General features: G+C 41.7%; 1 protein-coding gene across 8 annotated transcripts in view; it reads right to left on the reverse strand.

Moving 5' to 3' along the window:
* Nucleotides 1-2,788: 2,788 nt before the first annotated feature.
* Nucleotides 2,789-23,286, reverse strand: part of slc1a9 (solute carrier family 1 member 9) — a 41,934-nt gene continuing 21,436 nt past the window's right edge. For 7 of the 8 annotated variants that reach the window (XM_058653511.1, XM_058653510.1, XM_058653513.1 and 4 more), the window contains 9 exons: nucleotides 22,605-22,757; nucleotides 22,115-22,371; nucleotides 20,289-20,394; nucleotides 19,880-20,006; nucleotides 17,738-17,971; nucleotides 15,708-15,902; nucleotides 6,055-6,189; nucleotides 5,513-5,951; nucleotides 2,789-4,866 (listed from right to left, as the gene is read on the reverse strand). In XM_058653511.1, the coding sequence (XP_058509494.1) occupies nucleotides 4,681-4,866; nucleotides 5,513-5,951; nucleotides 6,055-6,189; nucleotides 15,708-15,902; nucleotides 17,738-17,971; nucleotides 19,880-20,006; nucleotides 20,289-20,394; nucleotides 22,115-22,371; nucleotides 22,605-22,757 (1,832 nt within the window). In that variant the 3' untranslated portion in view covers nucleotides 2,789-4,680. The remainder of the gene's footprint in view (nucleotides 4,867-5,512; nucleotides 5,952-6,054; nucleotides 6,190-15,707; nucleotides 15,903-17,737; nucleotides 17,972-19,879; nucleotides 20,007-20,288; nucleotides 20,395-22,114; nucleotides 22,372-22,604; nucleotides 22,758-23,286) is intronic. The other variant, XM_058653515.1, reaches the window with a different exon arrangement.

The raw sequence follows: 23,286 nt of genomic DNA on the forward strand, positions 1-23,286 counted from the left end.
CGACCAATGGAGTCGCCCCCTGGTGGCTGTTCAATATAGTTTCAGAGCGAGTGTGAGTCACACTCAGTCCTATCCACACAAAAACAAAGCGAATCGTAAACAATCTTTTTCTCTTTCTGTCATTTATGAAAAAGTTTTCCATTAAAAAAAGGGGTGACAGGAAACGTCTTCATCCACACACTGTAGTTCACATGCCAGGCCTGTATGTGGCTCTGTAGCACTGCTACACCAAAACCGGAGAAGATTCAAAATTGATTTGAGAACGAAATTACGAGCTTGGCTTCAGATTAAAAATAGACAAGAAGACAGGAAAACGTTGAGTAAAGAGTGGCGTTTTCAGATTTTCCCAATCTGGAAAAAATAGCATTTAGTGGCTCCTGAAATCATCTTGGCTAAAATGCTGATGCGATAAAAACTTAAGCAGGTTCACCTCAAAATACTGTTGTAAAAACTCTCCACTGATGCTCCCCTCTCCCTTCCCCTCTCTTGGCTCAGACGGTCGTTTCCTCTTCCTCTGACAACGTTTTTCTTTGCTTTCTTTTTTTCCACAATAAGGCTATCATGAGGTTGTCTTGAGTACCTGGATGTACATTAGTGCCGTAAAGCAATTTGTGTTTCTCGCAAGAGCCGAGACCTGGCGGTGGCCTCCCAATCTCCCCACAACAGGACACTTAACCATCACAATGACTCCCAACGCTGTTAAATTAGGGGTACAAAATCCTGCATAATTAAAGTTACACACTCCAGCTTGAAGGAAATAGACCCCGCCTCTTATTGTGGCTGCACTGATTAAAGTCCTGACCCTCCGTCACCTCAGATGGTGTAACACCACCACCATCGCTCTCATGCTACAGCACAGATTAGTGCTTCAACATTCCCGGTCGACCACAACGTCACACAACTCCTGATGAATTTTGTCGTATTAAGTTCAGATTTCTTGTTGAACCGCGACACGTCACTGATTTCCCTCCACTTTCTCTTCTGTGACGTGCAGCGCCCCACGAGCTAACGTCAGACCTGCTTGCAATTACCCACAGTTCCCTTGTGCCGCTGTCTGGGAAGAATGAAAAAGGATTGACGTCTTTCTGGCCATCTGCCGGCCTCTCATTCCTCTGCCACCGCTCACCCCGCCCCCCCGCCCTGCCTCGCCCATCTCTGGTTGTTCTTTGAGAGGATTAAGTCGGTGGTGTCTCTGTGTAATTGTCAGTGGTGTGGTCTTCAGCAGTAGTGTTGTCAAACGATTCAAATATATATATATATATAATCTATTCTAAATGTCCCTTGATTTCTCTTTGTCCCAGTATTTTTTCTCATTTTAATGCTCTTATCAACATAGAAAAGTGGATCGGCTTGCTTTGTGCAAATGTTTTTTTTTTATATTTACGCACATATTTACTGCTGGTCTATTCCCCCGGGATTAATATTACCTGCAGTAATTGTTCCGGACCTTTTTTAGCCCAGGTACAGTTGCCGTTATCTCATCCCGATGGGACTAAACTCACTGAGAAGATGTGGTTGTATTTACTTTACCTTCACCTCTCCATGTGAAACTAATCCCGTCAGATTATGGCTTTAGTTGTCCTGACTTTCTTCATTCTCTCGCTGTTTCTGTGATTAGCCTGGATTATACAGTGTGTTGACTGGTTTCGAGCAGATGAAGACATTCCCTGGAAAAAAACGTCTTCAAAAAGACAGAGAAATATTTTTGTTTCCGTGTGGGCGGAGCCTCAAACAGCAGGGAAAATAACCAGGAAACGAAAGCAGGTTATGTTGAAATAAATCTTTTTATTACATATATCATCATACACACACACACACACAACCTGGATCTGTGAATCTGACTAAAGGTAGAGTGCGTAAAATGTAGCCACATTTTTTGGTGAGGTTTCATGTTGCAGTTGAATAGCCCTCACGTCACCTCACCCTTGAACCTACGTAGTCTTCAGTGAGCATCAAAACTCAAAAGATGTTTAGTTTGTCCACTGTGGGCTACTGTAACAACATGGCGGTCCTGACGTAGAAAATAAACGACCTGAAGTAATATAACACAATATATATAATATAAGTATAATTATTTTATCTTCTATTTCTGCCAAAATAGATTTAAAAATATTTTACACACTGGACCTTAAAGGATGGGGGGGTGTTCAAATAAATGGAATATAATGAAATTAAAAGTTATTTTACAGCGTTTACAAAGTCAAAATTATAACTAACTAATACAAACATACAACTAGGGTTGGGTACAGAACGCGGTACGATACAACGTAAAAACAATGCGTGCCACACACTCATAAACCACAGAGAATCATGAATTTTGGATTTACTTGTCACAACTTCAACTACTTTGAATTTATCAGGAAACACAGTCAAGTACCAGAAAACGGTACCAAATCCTGAAATCGAGGTACCGGTGTTGTGGCGGTTCCCACGTGAACGGTACCCAACCCTACGTACGACAAAATCATCGTCTCAGACACCAGACCACAAGAAGAAAATACAAACCATAGATCATTTTTATATATTATTAACATAAAACACTGACCGGTGTCAGGGAGCAAAATGAGGTGACGCACGATGAGAGAAGAAAGAATTATAAAAATGTCTCATTTACATGAGCCTGGTGGTGGTGTTGAAGTACTGAAGGGAAATACAGTGACACAGCATTAAAAAGGGATATCAAATGAGTATCTAATGGTGCTTTTCCACTGTACAGTTGTAGCACAGCATGGCACGGCTCCACTCTCCACAGTTTGGGAGTGAGGGAGGGGAGGGAGTTTTGAGAGTCGTCATAGCAACGGCTGTGTGAAACTGCTGTGACGTATTTTTTTCCTACGCGACACAAACACCACACAAACTAGTGACTTGTAAAGCAGTTGTTTTGGGTATAACTGAACCATTAGAATCAGTTGATTAAAAAGATTTGTTCACAGAATCATGAATCACTAAACTGAAATACCACTGAAAGTGGTCACCAGCTTTCAGCAGTGCCGTCGCTAAATACACCAGACTCCTCTTCCTTTGCTAAATGTTAGAGATTAACGCATGTTTTCAGGATTTTTAAGTCTTTTTAACTGATCTACAGTTGGACATTGTTGGCTTTGATTCTTGTGTCAGACATCGCGCTCATGACTCTTCCAGTGACGATACTTTTGGACGATACTTTTTGTCATATTTTAGTATCGGCTCCGCTCACTTGGAACCCCATCGGAGCAGGTACTGAAAAAACCCCACCAGGTACCAGGTACTGTCACTGATGGAGAAGCAGTAGAGCTGAGCCGTGCTAGAACTTGAAGGTGCTAGAAGGTGCTACATGCAACTTTTTTGTCAATGCTAAACCACATTAGCATCAACAGCAGTTTATTTGCTGTGCATGAAGCGTCAAACGAGAGGTTTTTTTAAACATTTTAATGCCTCCATTATTCCATCATGTCTTATTTCAGCTACTGAAGTTAGCATGCTAACTAGCGAGCTAGCTCAGGCCTGTGTCTTCTTGTAAGTTGTCACTTTTTTCAGGGTTTAGTCAGAGGATGAAGAATTGGCTCTGCAGTGGGAGTGAAGTATTGTTTTTGGTGGCTCTGTGTGTGTGTGTCTGTGCTTCCGCACTTGCTTGTACAACAGCAAGAATTTTGACCCTGACGTGGATTTGAACACGTCTGATCAGACGCTACCGTTGCGCCACAAAGTCTGTTACACATACAGGCCGACAGAGGCTTGTTGCGTGAATGGGGTTCAGCCATCTCTGATTGCCTTGTTTAGTATGTCGTCCAAATTGACAAGAAAAAGTCATAGTTTAGTATGTCGTCACAAATGTGACAAAAAAGTCATACTATAGTATATCATCCAAAATTTGACAAAAAAGTCATACTTTAGGATGTCGTCTAAAATGTAACAAAAAAGTCATAGTTTAGCATTAGTTTAGTCCTTTTCAGGACACAGAACACAATGCGCGTTGTACGCTGTAAAAAAAGCATGCAAAATTGTACAAAAAAAAAATCAGCGAGGCTGCGAAAGGTGAACCGTGTTATAGTGAGGGACCACTGTACACACTAATGATAAACTTTGAGACTCTTAAACTCTGATAAAAATAAGTCACCAAAAAGTCATACTTTAGTATGTCGTCCAAAATGTTTTAAAAAACGTCATACTTTAGTATGTCGTCTAAAATTTGACAAAAACGTCATACTTTAGTATCTCATCCAAAATTAGACAAAAGAGTCATAGTTGAGTATGTCGTCCAAAATGTGTCAAAAAAGTAATAGTTTGGTATGTCGTCCAAAATATGTCAAAAAAGTCATAGTTTAGTATGTCGTCCAAAAAGTCACCAAATGTCATTGTTAAGTATCTCGTCCAAAATCACCCAAAAAGGTCACGTTTGTGACTGAAGTATTATTTTTAGTGGCTCTGTCTGTTTGTGTTTCTGCACTTGCCAATATGACCAACAGAGGCCGACAGAGACTTGTTGTGTGAATGGGGTGAAGTCTATCATCTCTGATTGCCTTGTTAATCAAGTTATTAATCAATTCTGACCCAGATAAAATTTATATAAATGACCAGAGATCCACAGTGGACGTCCACTGGCTGAAATGGCAGAGCTGTGTGTGCTAAAGTGGGGGAGGATGTGTCGTGAAAACTGAAACAATTTGGCAGGGGAAGCTTTCTGCTGGCGGTAAAATCCGATCATGGCAGGTCGCCCGGTGGGATGGCATGTCTCCGGTCATACGCTGTGTCATCGCTCTCCTCGCCGTCGCTCACTTCACCTCCAAAAACCCTCTCCTCGTCCTCCTCGGTTTCACTCTCTCTCGTCAGTCGCTGCCGCTCCCGCTCCCTCTCTCTCTCCCTGTAGCAGCGAGGGAGCGTGGGAATCTGAGACACAAATGAGACACAAATGTGGACCACCTGCGTCGCAACTAACGAACACACTTGACATTTACAAATGAACACATCGTTAAAAAAACCTGAGGTGTTTCCAACCAGGTGTTATCATTTTAGCTGAAAACATGCAGGGAACAAAGAAAGAACACTACAACGATGCTATTGACCTCTGGCTAAGCCCCGCCCCTTTGCATATAAAATGTAGTATTATAAATATAAATTTGAATTCATATCCTTAGGTTTTAATGCTTGTAATTCGAGTGTAGTGGTTAATATTTGGCTTAAAGGTAGAGTGTGTAAAACTAAAAAGATCTACTTAAAGACCTGAAGTGCAAATTTGTCAGAAAAAAACCCACATTTGACCAAACAATTTAGCCCTGACAAGATCGCAGAAACTCGAGTGCAAAGCTAGCATCAATAAAACCAAACTTAATGTCAATTAAAATGTTTTATATTTAACACAACACCACATAAATCAGCTTTACGTTGTAACAATGACACAGTTATAACAAATAACGCAATGTTTTAATACATTAACAAAAAAAGTGATGATATTACCAATTTAAACCCTTGTATAGCAAAATTAAAGTTACACTGTGTAACATGTAGTCTGAAGCAGAACAATGTGAATAAATACCTGGTTTTCATGGCTGGGCAGAGGACAGTAGCCCGACTCTGACCTGTGGAGGACACACGGTGAATGAGTGCGGAAGGGGCGGGGAGAATGGGAGCATACAGAGCGCGGAGAGGGGGAGCGGATGGAGCGGGGTGATGGGGAGCAGACAGAAGGGGACGGCGAGTAAGCGACTGACGGGGAATGGGAGAGGATGTGCCCGTGGTGGTTCTGTTTGGGTGGGCGGGGGGAGCGGGGCGGCAGCTCGGGCGGTTTCAGAGGGTCCATGAGGTCCAACTCTGTGAGGATCGGCGGTGGTGGGATGAAATCTAGCTCCTCCATTGGCGGGAGTATTTGCATTTCCGCTGCGTCAATTTCGGCGAGCTCCGCCTTGGACAAGTGGTCCACGATGCCGGCACCAAACGAGTCACCCACCACATTGATGGAGGTACGCATTCTGTCACTGAGTGGACAAACAGTATCAGTGTCAGGTTTACAAATGTCATGTCCCCTTTCACTCTCATCCTGTCATGTCCCCCCTTCCACCTATCAGACACCTGACTCACAGCAGCCAGTCGACAGCAATCAGCAGACTAATGTCCTGAGTGGGCAAACCGACGGCCGTCAGGATCAACAGCATGGTCACCAGTCCAGCACTGGGAATACTGGCAGCTCCAACGCTGGCCAGAGTGGCAGTCATGCTGAGGAGAGATAAGACGAGACAAGACAAACATCATCATGCTCTGGATTGACATTATCTTTATTTCAAAACATTCAATGTTAAATCAAAACTATGGTTTAAAGTGTGAACTGAACTGAACCCCTAAACCACTTTCTGATTTCTACCACAAGAAAAACAGCATTGTCTTCTGCTTATCCAGGTACGGGTCTTGGGTCAGCAGCCTTTTAGCAAGGAAACCCAGACTGCCCTCAACCCAGCCACTTTTTTCTGCCAGCTCCTCCATGAGAATCCCAAGGCGTTCCCAGGCCAGCCGAGAGATATAATCCCTCCAACGTGTCCCTGAGGTCTCCTCCCAGAAGGACATGCCCAAAACACTTCCCTAGGGAGGCGTCCAGGAGGTATCTTAACCAGATGCCCAAACCACCTCAATTGGCTCCCCCCCCCCGGATGTCCTAGTGGACGGATCTCAAATCCGTCCGCCTGTCAGTTGAGGCCAAAATGATTAGTCCCGCAGGAATTATGGAATATTTTCCTAAAATTCTTCCCAATGTTTGCAGCATTGATAAAACTTGATAAATTCAAACATTAACCAGTACTATTTAGTAGCTTTTGGTACATTTTGGATATGAAATACATTTTAAGGCTAGCAAATATAGTGAGAAATGTGGTGATCAAAAATATTAGCCTCCATGTGAATTTTTGTTTTCAAAACACACCTAATTAACCAATCAGGTTTCAAACCACACCTGTGCAGTCAATTGGCTTCCTGACAACACCTGAGCATTCAATCAGCATAAAAGGAATCGAAGGAACAGGGCACCTGTGCACATTGAGAGGGATTACTTTTACTCGTCATGCCAAAGACAAATAAAATCAGTCTTGCGCTCAGAAAGAAGATAGTGGAGGCTCAGGAGAAGGGGGAAGGTTATATTGCCATTTCCAAGCGTTTCACAGTGTCTTGAACCGATGTACGTTGCATCATTGCCAAGTACAAGGACACAAATTCAGTAAGCGCAAAAACTCTGGAGAGGAAAATCGTCAGAGATGTCAGCAAGAACCCCTGGACATCTGCCAAAATGATTGTTGCTGAAGAACCCCTTTACTCAAAGAGCGGCACATCACAGCAAGACTGAAGTTTGCCCGTGAACATTTGAAAGGTAAAGATGTGTTTTGGAAGTCTGTGCTTTGGTCTGATGAGACTAAACTGAAACTGTTGGGCACATGGATGTGGCGAACAAAGGGAGAGGCCTTCAACCCAAAGAACACAGTTCCCACAGTTAAACATGGTGGTGGGAGCATCATGCTGAGGGACTGTTTTGCAGCCTCGGGCTACCGGGATACCAAAACCAAGGTCCTGGAGTGGCCCGCACAGAGCCCATACCTCAATCCTATTGAGAATCTGGGGCGGGTGCTCAAGGTGAATGTCCATGCTCGGAAACCACGCAATTTGGACCAGCTGGAACAATTTGCAATAGAAGAATGGGCCAAAATCCCTCAGGAGACCTGTGCCAACCTAGTAAAGAACCACTCTAAGAGGTTGTTGTCAGTTGTGGCTCAGAAAGGGTACACTATTGACTATTAATGGCCAGGGGGATAATCATTTTGGACGTCTCATTTTTGCCCTTTCTTGTTTCAATTCAGTGTATCAATAAAATATTCAAACTTAGTGTACATTTTGTCTTTGTTATTTTGTAAACAAATGCAATATAAACACTTGTTGTTAATGAGAAATCAAGAGTTTTGTCTAATTTCACAAGGGGGGCTAATAATTTTTCGTAGGAACAATGGACTGATAAAGGGTGAGAGTGCTGAGGTGGATCCAAGTGCAGAAGGAGATGGTAGGGGGTAAGTGCTTGGACAGAAGATGCTCTTGGAAGAGTTGGGTTTTCAAGAGCTTATTGAAGATAGACAGGGGCGCCCCAATTCCTGTTCGGTAGGTCGACACATGAAAAGAGTCTGGATTGTCTTGTGCGTGGTGTTGGCACTGCTAGACAACAATCCTTTGATGAACGGAGCAGTCGAGGGGTAATATAAGCCTTTAGGAGAACATTTAGGTAGGTGGGAGCAGACCCATGAAGCACTTTGTAGGCTAAGGGTAGCCAGTGGAGCTCAATGAACAACTAATTTCGGTCATTACCCATCGCCACTGCATCATTGCGTTTAATACGCCAGAATTTTTTACCCTAATTTAACAGCTTCAGAGTCAGTAACTGGAGGTTTTGCGAAGTCTTGCAAGAAACACAAATTGCTTCACAGCACTACACACACACCACCAAGCCAGTTACCGGTTATAAGATCAAGGCAGCGATAGTGTTACTTTAGACGTTCATCATGGCAGAGCCGGCGAAAAAGAAGCGAAGGGCCAAACACAAAACATTGAGAATTGAAAAAAACAGAAATATGAAAAATGGATATGATGGTATATTGGTCTTACAATAAACTTTCACAAAACAAGACATTTGCGTCATCGTTTCAAGGTTTGGGAAATACGATCAACATTTCTCAACATTTTATGCACCAAACAACTAATCGATAAATCGAGAAAATTACCATCAGATCATTTAATTATGAATATAATCATTGATTGCAGCCCTAATACAGTATAGCTTTTGAAAACCTGATGTCTGTGTTTTGCTCCTAATTTCTGCAAACTTTAACAAGCTATAAAATATAAAATAATCATAATAAAAATACAACAATAAAACCCTTCAATGAAAAATTTGCCAACGTAGTCAGTGTAGCAAAGCCAACAAAGTGCCAAATATTTGGTGTACTTACTTAGACATACGACTCAGCAGCAGAGATTCTGTGTATGTTCATAGGTAAATTGAAAACATGCCTAATAAAACTTTTTCTTTGCACTGCTGTTACACAACTGGATAAGAGCTTTTTTCCACTTCAATCCAGGCTTCATAGATGTCACAATGTCACCTCTGAGTTTCTGAATAATTTATTCCAAGGACATTATGTGATTTATCGATTTAAAGCACCGTTATCAGCGCAAATATGGAGTTCGTCAGTAACCAGAACAGTCTAAGGTGAAACCGGAGAATAGTGGGAATCCCCCGGTTCACCGGGTTGAAGAGCCAATCAGCGAACTCGCCGAGCGCCTACGCTGCTGATTGAGCACGTCTGCTGCGCTGAATGACCGCCAAGAAAACCCAATAAACTCGCTATGTCAGAGCTTTAAAAAGGAACTGGGGACCATTTGGATTCAGAATGATAAATTCAGGGCATGAGTGACTTCGCATGAAACCTGTAAGATGACAAGACAGTTAGCAAACCTTTATTTAAAGACTAACTAAACCCCTGAAACAGCTTCTTTTATAGGTGTAAACCATTGTATTATGTGCAAGTATTGGAAATATACATAAAAATCAGTGTTATCTACTGCCTCTCTCTGGTCAAACACCAACATTCAAATTTTGCCATTGTTTTTGTTAAGTGGTGTTCCCACTGAGTGGAACTGTTAGGTTTGGGGATGATGCGATGAACTCATAGGTGACGTCACTCCCAGTCCCGACTTCCTAATAGCTCAATCTGCGGATCAATTTCCAGATTCATTTTGTAGGTTTCATCCATAAAATGCAGAAAACATTTGTTTGTTTTTCTTTAAACCTAAAAATATTCAGTTCAGTGTCAAAAAAGAGCAAACAAATAAGGAAATATTCACATTCAGGAAGCAGAAATCACAGAACTTACTCCAATGGATTAATTGCCGATCAAAATAATTGCCGATTAATTGAGACATCGATGGATTGCTACAGTTCTTATGTTGATAAATAATAATGATAATACAAAGATTCCATACAACAACAGCCTGGTATTTCCATGTGTTAAATTTGACCGGTTTATACACGCAGCGCTCGAAGAAAAAGCAAGTGCGTGTGTTTGAAATTCGGCAATGATGAGAAGTTCTCAATGGCCTTTTGTCAACAACAAAACAAAATCTTTTAATGTCTCATGACTTAGATCCTTAATGCTCAGAAGAATGCTGCTTGTCGTGACATGTCTGCAATTAGAGGAATTATCAGTTCATGTTGGTCCCAGATGTGACTCCAGGCTCCAGGTTTGGACTCCGATCAAAAAACTGCGATATTCCCCGCGTCTAAACTGCTGCTCGTCAGATCTCAGTGCTCCGCGTGTCACCTCGCGCAGTAATTTTTTTTTTGAACCCACCAGATTCACACGGCACATGTGGGTCTTCTTTTTCTGCACCGCAGATGACACAAAAAGATATTTTTTGGATTTTGGTGGTAAACAGATGAATAATGAAAAGACCATCAGCAGCGTTTGTGACCCGCGGCCTCAACGATCCCGAGTCTGATCCAAAAAGGCTGGTTCCAATTTCTATGACGATTCCCATTACTTCCTCAGTGCGTTCTTCCTCCAGCTTTAAACTGGCCCTCGGCTCCACCTAAAAACCTCATGTGGATCACATGAACATGTCTTTTGAGTTTTTGGTTATAATTGTCACTTTGACTCGAGGGCAGAAGAAGGAGTTACGTAAGAAACGTTTTATGCAGCTTTGAGAGTTACGTACTACGTAACCCCGAGCAATCACTTCCACTTAGAACTCAGTGAGGAGCAGAGAAAACAACATTCTTTCAACTATTTTTAACTCTAATGCAATGATGATATTTTGTCATGTGGCTTTCTAGTTAGTGCCACTAGAATATTGATTCATTAAATATATTTTATTTTTTAGATTCTAAGACATAAACAAATGGAACTTTATATCTGTACTCTACTCTCATTTTGCTTTTAGAAAATGTCTTTTTAAAAACATTGTCAAACATCGACAAATTTTAAGAATACAGAGAAAACAGAGGAACTAATGCTACACAAAAACTTCATAACATACTTCATGTTGTAATGTGACTAAAACATGTTACCGACAATACACATTTTTTTTAATTAGGTTACTAAAAATGTTACTAACATTACAATTTTTATTTACCTATTTCAGATAAAGCTTGTAATTGTGCGAAACATGACTTGATACATGATAATGATACAATTTCACCAAAATACGTTTCCGTCATTACAAAAAATTACTAGTTACTAAAAATGTTACTAACATTACAAAAAAATTACCTACAAGTGCTACTGACGTTACAAAACAATTATGGTTACTAGATATGTTGTTCACAAAAACAAATTACTAAGTCAAATAAAGCTTTGTAATTTTATAAAAACATGTTTGTGACATTACAAAAAAATTACTTGGTAACAAAAAGTGTTACAAAATGATGCAATTTCACTTAAATATGTTACCTACATTACAAAAGAATTAAAATAGGTTACTAAAAGTGCTATGAACTTTACAAGAAAATGAATTATGTTACCTAAAAGTGTTGCATTAGTAACATGTTTTATAAACATGTTACTAATGTAACAAAAAAAGACTTATGTCAGATAAAGGTTTTAATATTACAAAAAACATGTTACTCACAAAACAAAAAATGGCTTTTGTTATGTGTTGCAAAATGTAGTAATGTTACATGATATGACAGAATGCTGAAAAGTGATCAATAAAGTCTAACTTAATCTAATCTAATCTGAAATAATGAATACAAATAATGAATTTAGGTTACCAAAAATGTTACCAACCTCAGAATTTTTCTTTAAAAAATGTTTTAAAGCCACAAAAAAATGTGAAAATTCCATTTCCAAGAAATGTTGGTAAATTTACATGAATGTTGTTTTTTTCGTGTGTGCAACAACACTCAGTCTTAGTGATTTAATTTGTATTGCCATACGTAATTACAGGACGTCACAAAAAAGGGAAAAAGAAACTTCATGTTGTAGATGTTTCAGGTCAAGAAATAAAAATTGTGTGGTGAAAAACGGAACGAGAGGATTTGGAGTTTTACCAACACAGGAAATTTGCTTTTTTCTTTTTTGTCAAAATAATCGTCGGTAAAATAAAAGGTCCTTTTTCCAGCACCGCAAGACTTTATGATGTGATGTTGTAAAACTGCCAGGGAAGAAAAATATGGGATGGAGTAATAATGGCGGTGGTTAATGTAACACATACGTTAGGCCTTTTATCACTTTCACCTCCTGTGTAGAAACTCTGAAACCCCTCCTGTTTTTAGTTTCGCTGACAGAGCAAATGCCACACACAGAAGAACCACCGTCAACATCAAGGTACTGCACATAATATAACACACATATAACATTTAATAATTATTTATAATTATTTAGCCTTGAAGCAAATAGTGCAAAGCCCAACATTAATGCTTCATACATTTTCTTTTTATCGTATATGAGAAGTTTTCTGGATCCAGTTACAGTTTTTCACCTCTGCACCTGATCCATCACGGCATGAAGCCATTGTTTTGTCACAGTTTCCCCCTATTCTGACGTCAGAGACGTGTAAGAGTGATACTCCAGGTGTGGTTGTACGAGGTTCTGACTCACACATGTCTCCCCCCTTCACCTAGAAACCCACACACATAAATCATGGCTGCCAACGGGGGGGGGGCAACAGGTAAAACAGCTATTTAGCCACTTAACAAAGGGCTCATATATGAGTATGATATCTTAAAAAAATATGTTTACCACTTCACCTACAGTTGGAAACTTTGTGACCTCTCCGCACACCAAAGCCCATTGATCTGCGATTTTACAACACAGCACACAGGAGCTGTTGATCCCCTGCTCCTCCATCAATATGTGTTCAAATGTCATTGTGTATTCAGTGTTTAAAATCCTTTGTTTAGGTTTAAGTCAACGGCACAAACTAACGAAACAAGGCCGCAGTTGACTGGCGGCCACACTTTAGTCCCTCTGAGCTAAAAACACAGATTTTTGCCCTGTGCTAGAAAAATGTTAATGGTCCTACCCTCTGCCTTTGCCTGAAAAATCTAACATCAAGTCTGGCTTTAGAAAGACTAACTTATATTGTCAGGAAAAAAATCCTGTGAATTTAAAGACATTTAGGAAAGATTCTTAGATTTTGTTAAACATGGTGATATTGAAGATGCTCTGTAAAAAATGTATGTGAAGTGATTATTTGATGTACCGTGGGGATAAATGTCCAATGATGTATGCTGCCTGTTCAAATGGGGAAGGGTTTTGATGTGTGATGGTTGTTGCTTGTCTGTTTAATGTGAAAATCTTACTAAAAAAACAACAGATTTTTTCAATGGAGTTTGGTGTGGGGGAGTAAGGGGAGTCACAAACCTCAGTTTCCACTAAGAAAAGGATGTTCAACGAAAAGATAATGCAGTTTAAGATTAGGGCCAAAACTATTTTGTTATCTGTTGATTAATGAATCAGTCGTTTGGACCATAAAATGTTGAAATCATTTTTTTTGTTACATGGATCAAATAATCCAGACAATATTCACATTTAAGAAGCTGAAACTTTACTAATGAGTTAATACATGAATTATTCCAGTCCAACTAAAGATATTGTACACTTAAGTTGGAGTAGAGTGTGTTGGTTACACAGGAGCTGCTGGTCTACTGCTGCCTCGTGTGGTCACTTTGTGTCACTGAGGTGAATCAGAACAAAGGATTTCAAACACCGAAGTCACAGAATAACATATTTGAACTTACTGATGGAGGCAGCAGTGGATCGACAACTCCTGTTGTAATGGTAAAATATTACTGATTTTCTCAATGGACTTTGGTGCGGAAGAGCAAGTTGTTTACAAGCGACACATTCTGAAAATGTCTTGTTTTGCCCACAAACTAAAATGATTCCGTTTTAATGATTTCTTGTTATACGACGCAAAGAAACCAGCAAATATTCACATTTAAGAAGCTTCTTTTAATAATGAAGAACCCTCGAAGAACATACAGGGCCTTGTGAAAGTATCCGGCCCCCTTGAACTTTTCAACCTTTTGCCACATTTGAGGCTTCAAACATAAAGATATAAAATTGAAATTTTTTGTCAAGAATCAACAACAAGTGGGACACAATCGTGAAGTGGAACCAAATTCATTGGATAATTTAAACTTTTTTAACAAATAAAAAACTGAAAAGTGGGACGTGCAATATTATTCGGCCCCTTTACTTTCAGTGCAGCAAACTCACTCCGGAAGTTCAGTGAGGATCTCTGAATGATCCAATGTTGTCCTAAATGACTGATGATGGATAAATAGAATCCACCTGTGTGTAATCAGGTCTCTGTTTAAATGCACCTGCTCTGTGATAGTCTCAGGATTCTGTTTAAAGCGCAGAGAGCATCATGAAGACCAAGGAACACACCAGGCAGGTCCGAGATACTGTTGTGGAGAAGTTTAAAGCTGGATTTGGATACAAAGAGGTTTCCCAAGCTTTAAACATTGCAAGGAGCAATGTGCAAGCAATCATATTGAAATGGAAGGAGTATCAGACCACTGCAAATCTACCAAGACCCGGCCGTCCCTCCAAACTTTCATCTCGAACAAGGAGAAGACTGATCAGAGATGCAGCCAAGAGGCCCATGATCACTCTGGATGAACTGCAGAGATCTACAGCTGAGGTGGGAGAGTCTGTCCATAGGACAACAATCAGTCGTACACTGCACAAATCTGGCCTTTATGGAAGAGTGGCAAGAAGAAAGCCATTTCTCAAAGAAATCCATAAAAAGTCTCGTTTAATGTTTGCCACAAGCCACCTGGGAGACACACCAAACATGTGGAAGAAGGTGCTCTGGTCAGATGAAACCAAAATTGAACTTTTTGGCCACAATGCAAAACTATATGTTTGGCGTAAAAGCAACACAGCTCATCACCCTGAACACACCATCCCCACTGTCAAACATGGTGGCGGCAGCATCATGGTTTGGGCCTGCTTTTCTTCAGCAGGGACAGGGAAGATGGTTCAAATTGATGGGAAGATGGATGGAGCCAAATACAGGACCATTCTGGAAGAAAACCTGTTGGAGTCTGCAAAAGACCTGAGACTGGGACGGAGATTTATCTTCCAACAGGACAATGATCCTAAACATAAAGCCAAATCTACAATGGAATGGTTCACAAATAAACGTATCCAGGTGTTAGAATGGCCCAGTCAAAGTCCAGACCTGAATCCAATCGAGAATCTGTGGAAAGAGCTGAAGACTGCTGTTCACAAACGCTCTCCATCCAACCTCACTGAGCTCGAGCTGTTTTGCAAGGAAGAATGGGCAAGAATTCCAGTCTCTCCATGTGCAAAACTGATAGAGACATATCCCAAGCGACTTGCAGCTGTAATTGCAGCAAAAGGTGGCGCTACAAAGTATTATCGCAAGGGGGCCGAATAATATTGCACGCCCCACTTTTCAGTTTTTTATTTGTTAAAAAAGTTTAAATTATCCAATAAATTTGGTTCCACTTCATGATTGTGTCCCACTTGTTGTTGATTCTTGACAAAAAATTTCAATTTTATATCTTTATGTTTGAAGCCTCAAATGTGGCAAAAGGTTGAAAAGTTCAAGGGGGCCGGATACTTTCACAAGGCACTGTATTTTTAAGACTTCAGCTGGTGTGGATCTGCAATATTATGCCATTTATACTTCTCTTCAAAGCCCTGTTATCTCACTACGGCCACAAAACCTACCTGACCGTTACAATCTGTCCACCGTCCAGGGTAATGTCGTTCATCTGGGCGATGAAGATGGCCGCCACGGCCTCATACAGCGCGGTGCCGTCCATGTTGATGGTGGCACCGATGGGCAGGACGAAGCGAGTCACGCGCTTGTCGATCTTCAGGTTCTCCTCCAGGCAGCGGAAGGTGACAGGCAACGTCCCGGCGCTGAGGAGACAAAGAGGAAAGGTTGCAGATGTACAGGAAGCAGCAGCAGCAGCAGCAGCGAAGACTCTGCTGAAGGACATAAAATAGGTGGACAGGTGGTGAAAGACAGAAAAGACACAGTGATGTTGCGGGAAATATGAGTCGCTCCTCCTAACAGCTGGTGCACAGGCCACTGTTGCAATACTCCACCATGAGTGCAGGGCCGTAATATAATTAGAGAAAACATTGATAGGATTTACCCACATTCACCGCAGCCTTAGTAACGTGCCAGAGTGACAGACAGACAGACAGACAGACAGACAGGCAGGGTGAGTTCCAGGCCGAGCTGAGGCAGGCGAAGCGTGATAGAGCGGGGCCAGTTTGGCTGGTAATAACTAATCCTGAGGCTCAGACGCGTCATATAGTACAAGACACGTGCATCTGACACAGACCTGCCTGTCTGTGCTCAGCACACATTTGGCTCTGCTGTCCTGATATGTCATAGAATAGAATAGAATAGAATAGAATAGAATAGAATAGAAAGAATAAAACTTTATTGTCCCTCAAGGTGGACATTTGCCTTTCGCTCACCAGCATAAAAACATTAAAAGGAGAACATAGTTAAAATCAGGGTTCGAATTATAATCTGACCTCAAATAATTTACCTCAAACTAAGATAAATCAATCCATCCATTTTCTACCGCTTTATCCTCCACATGAGGGCTGTGGTGGTGCCAATCACAGCTGACATAGAGCGATAGACAGGGTCACACCTTGGACAGCGCCAGTCCATCACAGGGCCACACATAGAGACAAACAACCATTCATTCACACACTCACACACCTAATCCTAATCCCCAATCTGCATGTTTTTGGACTGTGGGAGGAAGCTGGAAGAACCCGGGGAAACCCAGACATTGAATACAAAAAGATTTGCCTGTGTGCTTTAGGTTTGGCCCTACAAAATCACTGGTGTGTTGTCACAACAGAACATCACTTTCTCTCTCTCTCTCCCTCTCCCTCTCTCTGTCTCGTCTCCTCTGTGACTCGCAGCGATATTTGAGCTAGGCTGAGATGCATTCACTGACGCTCGTAAAGATCCGCTCACGCACAGCCTCCAGGCACACATACACACATTTCCCCCGTTGCTAATATTTTTAGGGATAATCTGGCTTTGTGACCGTTCATACACCCTTGGTTTTTGGTTATATTTCTAATAACATTGGCTCCACATGCAACTCGAAACACAGGTTAAAATACAGTAAGAGGTGAGTCACAAGAAAGAAGAAATAGAAATAAGAGAGACTTTGTAATAGACTGACACAACGAAAACTTCTCTTTGCTGCAGCTGTGGATTAAAATCTCCGTGGTCACTTTGGAGTTAAGAGTTAAGAATGCATTTTGCACTTGGAATGAATTATTTTTTTTTGTATACATTTTTGGTTGCTGGGGTAACTCTGCAGCGCCTTGAGCTCAGAGGCTCAAACTGACAGAACAGAACAGGGGATGGGAGTTATATCTGCCAGGATACTCTCCGCTTTTTTCTCCCCGTTCTTTCAGTGAGGAGTCGAGGCAAAGGTTTACTGGGATTTACCAATGACTTGTTTTTATTTTTTGCAGCTGAAACACGGAAAGTAAGAGGCGACTTTAGACAAAGGGATTTGCACACCACTTCCAGGATGGATGTCTGGAGTGGTTGTGTAAATACAGATCCTGCCTGCGGCCTCTGTCACACCACGCCAATCAATCATAGTAGCTCCAACAGCTGCTGGACGAGTAGTAAAAAGAAGCATGTGACACACATGTGTTAACACATGCCAAACACACGCACACACACTTCCTGCAGGCTGTCATACCTGCTGGCCGTGCCCAGCGCCGTGATCCAGGCCTGGAAGATTCCAGAGTAGAACGTGAAGGGGCTTTTCCTGGTGATGCCGAAGAAGATGGCGGGGAGGATCAAACCTCCGTGGATGGCCAGGCCCACGATCACGGTCACCATGTACATGCCCAGCTGCCGCGCCACCACCTCCAGGTTCCCGATGGCCGCGATCTTCCCCGCGATCAGAGAGGCGATGCCGACGGGAGAGTACCTGAGCACGGAGACAGAAGTTTACGTTTTCATTTTTATATGATAAACTACTTCATCTGTAATATTTGTATGTGTCATTGTGACTCTCTGCTCCTGCTGTGTTTATTTTGGCATGTTTTTTCCATTTATTTCTCAATTGTTCTGCAGGAAAATGATGATTTATTTATTTATTTCCTCTATTCTCTTTATTTATTTGTATTTTTTTTTACTTATTATATTTATTTGTGTATTACTGGATGTGTGTATATCTTCTTTAACATGTTTATTAAACTAGATTTATTTCCCTGTTCTTCATTGTATAGGTTCGGCGTCCTTTTCTTATTTGAATTTACACATTTTTGATGTAATCAGAGATGATAGACTAATACATTTTTTTTTTTAAAAAAGAGAAAGAAACCTAAAAATAATTACATTTGAGTCAAAACATTTGTTTCTACACAAAGAAAACTCACAGCTTATGATTATTTTAGTAGCACAAGTTTGTGCTTGAGTGTAATACCTGCGTGTTTACGTTTATATTCTGTACAAACACTCAGGAAAGGCGTTGTTCGCAGACTTTGGTCCACACTAAAGTGACTAGGCCAGTATGTGTGTGTTTTTGGCTGAGAATGTTGCTAAAGCCTCCTTTTTTTTTAAAAACGTAGTGACTTTTTTAACCATTTAAATTTGGTAAAGTGGGGAGACAGCGTCAGAGGAGACAAAGAGGACATATAGAAGGCTCATTCCAAACATTTCTTTTTATTTTGAAATGATCACAGCCTTATATAAATCCTCCTAAACGTTACACGCGATACCATTTAAAGAGATTAATTTGTCAAAAGAGACATTTTCTCTACACGAGGACATGACACATTCTTGACTCTCTGGTTTCACAGCTCTGCCGAGCAGTTGTTGCTGAACACGTGATTGCTGTGGGACACGGGAATAAAAAGCGGCACCTACACCCCCCCCCCCCAAAGCAGGTCCCGTCACGATGAGGCTGGCATCCACTGACAGTTGTTTGGTGGAGGTTCTGCCGCGTATATGACCTGATGGATGTGTTCCCCGTATGATGCGTGTTTTTGTATACACTGCACACTGTGTGTTTGGCTTGCTCCACAGGCCCGTGAGTAATCTGTTTATACTGAGTGAGTGATACGAACAAGGACACGATTCCTTTGGTGTCCAGCTGCACACGTAGACGGCCCGCGAGGAGACAAGCATCCTGCTGTTTTTCGTCCAACCGCCTCGCTTCGCCCCCCCTCCCCGCGCCGCCCCCTTCCTGTCCTCGAGTGCCATGACGCTCTCCGTGTGACCGGCCGCAGTGTCCTGCAAAGCCTCAAGGCGTCATGCCGCTCTCTAAAGGGGGCATGCGTCTGTCCACGTCCCGCTGTCGCCCTCCTGCCCACATCTGCTTTCTGCTCTGCTGCCGTTGGTGGATCCATTACATTCTGGAGATCGTCCACCCCGCCTCCCCTGGGAGCCTGCAACATTGTTCCAGGCCCTGGCTCCTGCTACTCCCCGGCATACCACAGACTCCAGCATGTCCCAGGGAAACCCTCTCTGTCCATCTGTCCACGTCCTTCACTGAAACACTTTACTCCCTCTTCCTCTTCCCTGCTTCTCAGCCCTTTTACTGTCTTGACCCCGTTCCTCCTTCTCCTTCCCACAGTTCTGTGTATCTCGTACACAGTCTTCACCATTATCCATCACTGTCACTGACCTCCTTGTGTGGTATCTCCAGAATGTCAAAGCAATGCAGCCGTTGTCCAACGAAGAGCAGAGACAGAGACGCGCTTTATGCCGCGTTCCAAACACACACAGACGCTGATCTTCGAATGTCACGTTCAAACTTGATTTTTTGGTAAAAAGCGACGGCTCTGACGCAGACAGACAAACACACAGAGAAGACACAAAAAACAACACTGACCACATGATCATGGAGACCATCGTCATGATGATTTCATTCAGGATGTTGAAGAAGTCACACATGACCTTCCCCCGCTCGCCCATCCTGCTCATGCAGATCCCAAACGTGATGAAGAAGCCGATCAAACCTTGAGGACGAAACAGACCGAATGTGACTCACCAGCTTTACACGCACAAGGCAAACTCTTTCATTTCAATAACTTAATAACAGAGGTTTTTATTGATTAATTATGTTATGATTGATGGTATGTAGTGCCTACAGTCAGTGCAGGCATGTTAAAAGTCCAATTTCAGTCGGACTAAGACACTAGTTAGTTGGGCTAACGGACCTCAAATTACTCATGTATGTATAGCACCCGTTTCTTCTTCTGGGTGCGACGATGAAACGAAGACAAAGCAAAAAAACTTACCAAGAACGTTCATGCCCCATTTATACTCCAGTTTCTTCATGTTCACTAGAATGGGCTCAGTTTGGTTCGGTGCTGGAACGGACACTGTTTTCGCCACCGTCTGAACCTGGAGATGAAAGAGCGACAGTCAAACTCACACAGCATCAAAAAAATAGTTCGGCCCACAGAATGTCAGAAAATGCTGAAATATGCTGATTGGTGTTTCCCAAACCTGGAAATTACGTCTTGTTTTGCCCACAAAGAAAAATTGTTCAGTTTTAAAAATCTGAGAGAACTTGATTTAATTAATCCTTGCACCTACTACTGATGTTATTCCACAGCAAAAAGGCAAAAACATGATACTGTAGATCTGAAAAACTTGGCACCAGCACACTAAAGTAAAAGGTTTGTATTTGACAGAAAAACCTGAAGAGGGAACAAGACATCCTCACATAAAGACAACAAAGAGGAGGAGGAGGAGGACAGGACGGGTGAAAGGTTGAAAAAGGGAAGGGACGATTCCTTCCTGCTAAAGCAATTATGTCTTTTATGACCTCAATGAATCCCTGGTGAGTACAAACAATAGACGCAGTAAAAGTGAGATGAAGACAGAGGAGAGGAGAAGGAAATAATAAATACCACAGAGAGGAGAGAGAGCACAAGTCCACAAGCTCATGTTCACCAGCTGATGCCTCTGCCGTGGTAAATAAGGATATGGTGTTACAGATGTAAAGAGATTAGCAGGAGCAGAAGGGCTGACCCTCACAGACGGGATTGAGATGTGGATTTTAGTCGAGTTTAGTCGTTGCTGTGGTTTTCAGTTTCAGGACATTTTCCAATACAACTCAGATTAATGTCCCTCAAACACTGAAATATGGTTGGTAATTTAATTTAAATTCAATTAATACAATGCTTGTGTTGTTTATTTAATGTCTCATGACTAATCACTGTTTTAACAACACAATCAATGCAACATATTACATCTTCAGTCGAGCAAAACAGCGGTTTATTTACGTTGTAGAGTTAGAAATCTAAATCTCAGGAGGAAAAAAGTTTTCCATGCAATTTTGGGAAATGCGAAAAGTTCAGATCAGAAGATAAAAATCCACTCTCACATCTACACAAAGACTTCTGCCTGGGAAAGAAATACAGAATCTACAAATCTGCCAATAAAACAGACTGAACAATATGTAACTTGATCATTTGATAGCTTTTTTAATGGTGGGATGTGAACGTCTTGACCTCATAGGACGCGGGCGGTAGCTACATATTTTCTCTACAAACCATATTTACCCAAAAATATATGACTTAACATCTTGAAATATTGAGATATTTACACTTCAAAAGGCCTCTCTTTCAGGATTAGACATGTAGAGAATGTAGCCTTGGCCTTTTGGTTCAAATGGAGTCAAATGAAGTAACACATGTCAAAAAGATTGCATATGAAGTCTGGAGGACAAGTCGAGTCTCCGGAGGATCGCCAGTCGTTAACAACTCACTACAGCTCCGTCATTCTGTCAGAAACACCTTGAAATGGTCATAGTTATGTCTTCAACTGTGACCTTTTCGTGAAAACTTGATGGGAACTGTCTAAAGGTTTTCATGCAGCTTTGAAATCTGATCATTTGGACAACATCACTGTGGATTAGATCACTTTAATAGAGAGAGTCAAATCAGTGGTTGCCAAACATTTCTGGACAGTGTTTAAGAAACTGCAGAAGCTAAAATGTCAGTTCTTCGTGGTATTTGATGATTAAAGATGTCAGTTACAAAGCTGGAAGTTGTTCTTTGATTGGTATGTTAATGTTTGGTGCAAAGAAAGAAGCAGAGAGATAAAGCCACGGTACCTGTTGGAAGCAGGACTGCACCAGGTTCTCAGGGAAGAGGTTCCGGATCAGGTCGAGGAAGGCATCCAGACTGCTGACCTCCTGGTTCCTTGGGGCTTGGCTCGACATGTTGCCCCCCCTCAGTTTGGGGTTCCCTGGGTGGATTCCCAACACCAGGATGACCCCGAGGACGGCAGCGATGACAGTGGTGGACATGTAGTAGACCATGGCTCTACTGCCCATCCTGCCACTGGAGCGGGCGTCTAAACCAGCCAGTCCTGAAAGACAACAGAGGGCCGATCATCAAAAATAACTAGCTTTTCCTGACGTGGTCCTCTGGGGACACCAAGTCACATGACACCAACAACACTTGGTGTCAAAATTTTAAGGATTACTTTATTTATTGAACAGAATTCCCAACATTTAATTTGGCATAAAAGACACATTGAATCCAAACAATGGTTTTACCTACACGACCATGTGTGTGGTCTGCTGTACGTTTGACACACACCTGTGATGAGACTGGAGATGATGAGCGGCAGGATGAGCATCTTCAGCATCCTCATGAGGATTTCTCCGGGGAAGGAGACCATAGTGAGCGTGTTGGTGTCTGTCACCTTTGTGTAGCGGAGCAGCATCCCAAACACCGCGCCCATGACGACCCCTGAGGAGAAGCGGGGACTTGGTCAGTTATTTTTTTGGAAACAGATAAAAGGGACAGTTGTTGTTTGTTTTTGTTTTAGTTGAAACATAAAAATAACTAAATAAATAATATATTTTTTCATGTTGTTATGGTGTCGATAAATTAAGTTGAAGTTGTAAATGAGGGTCACATTTTTCTTTTTATCGGAATCTATTAGTTGACAGAGCTTTGGTCTCAAACACATTAGTGGACATAAAAGCCGAATTCTATGGCCTCCCAAAACTGTTTGCTTCTTAAACCCGACATGACTAATGAGAAACGTGTAGCATAATGTAAACAGGTTTGAATCTGTGTGACAAATGATGGACAAAAATAACACACTTCTCCACTCTCTGGGGCCTTTTTCTTTTTGTGTGGACAAAGAACACAGCTATGCAGAAACATACCAAAGTATTTACAGAGGCAGAGCAAAGACAACAACAAGCCGGAGAGGTCTCGTGGGAAAAAGATCACAGACTCTGTACATTCAGGACCGTGCCTGTTCATATTC

This window comes from Solea solea, chromosome 16 (assembly GCF_958295425.1).
Source record: "Solea solea chromosome 16, fSolSol10.1, whole genome shotgun sequence".
Lineage (NCBI taxonomy): Eukaryota > Metazoa > Chordata > Actinopteri > Pleuronectiformes > Soleidae > Solea > Solea solea.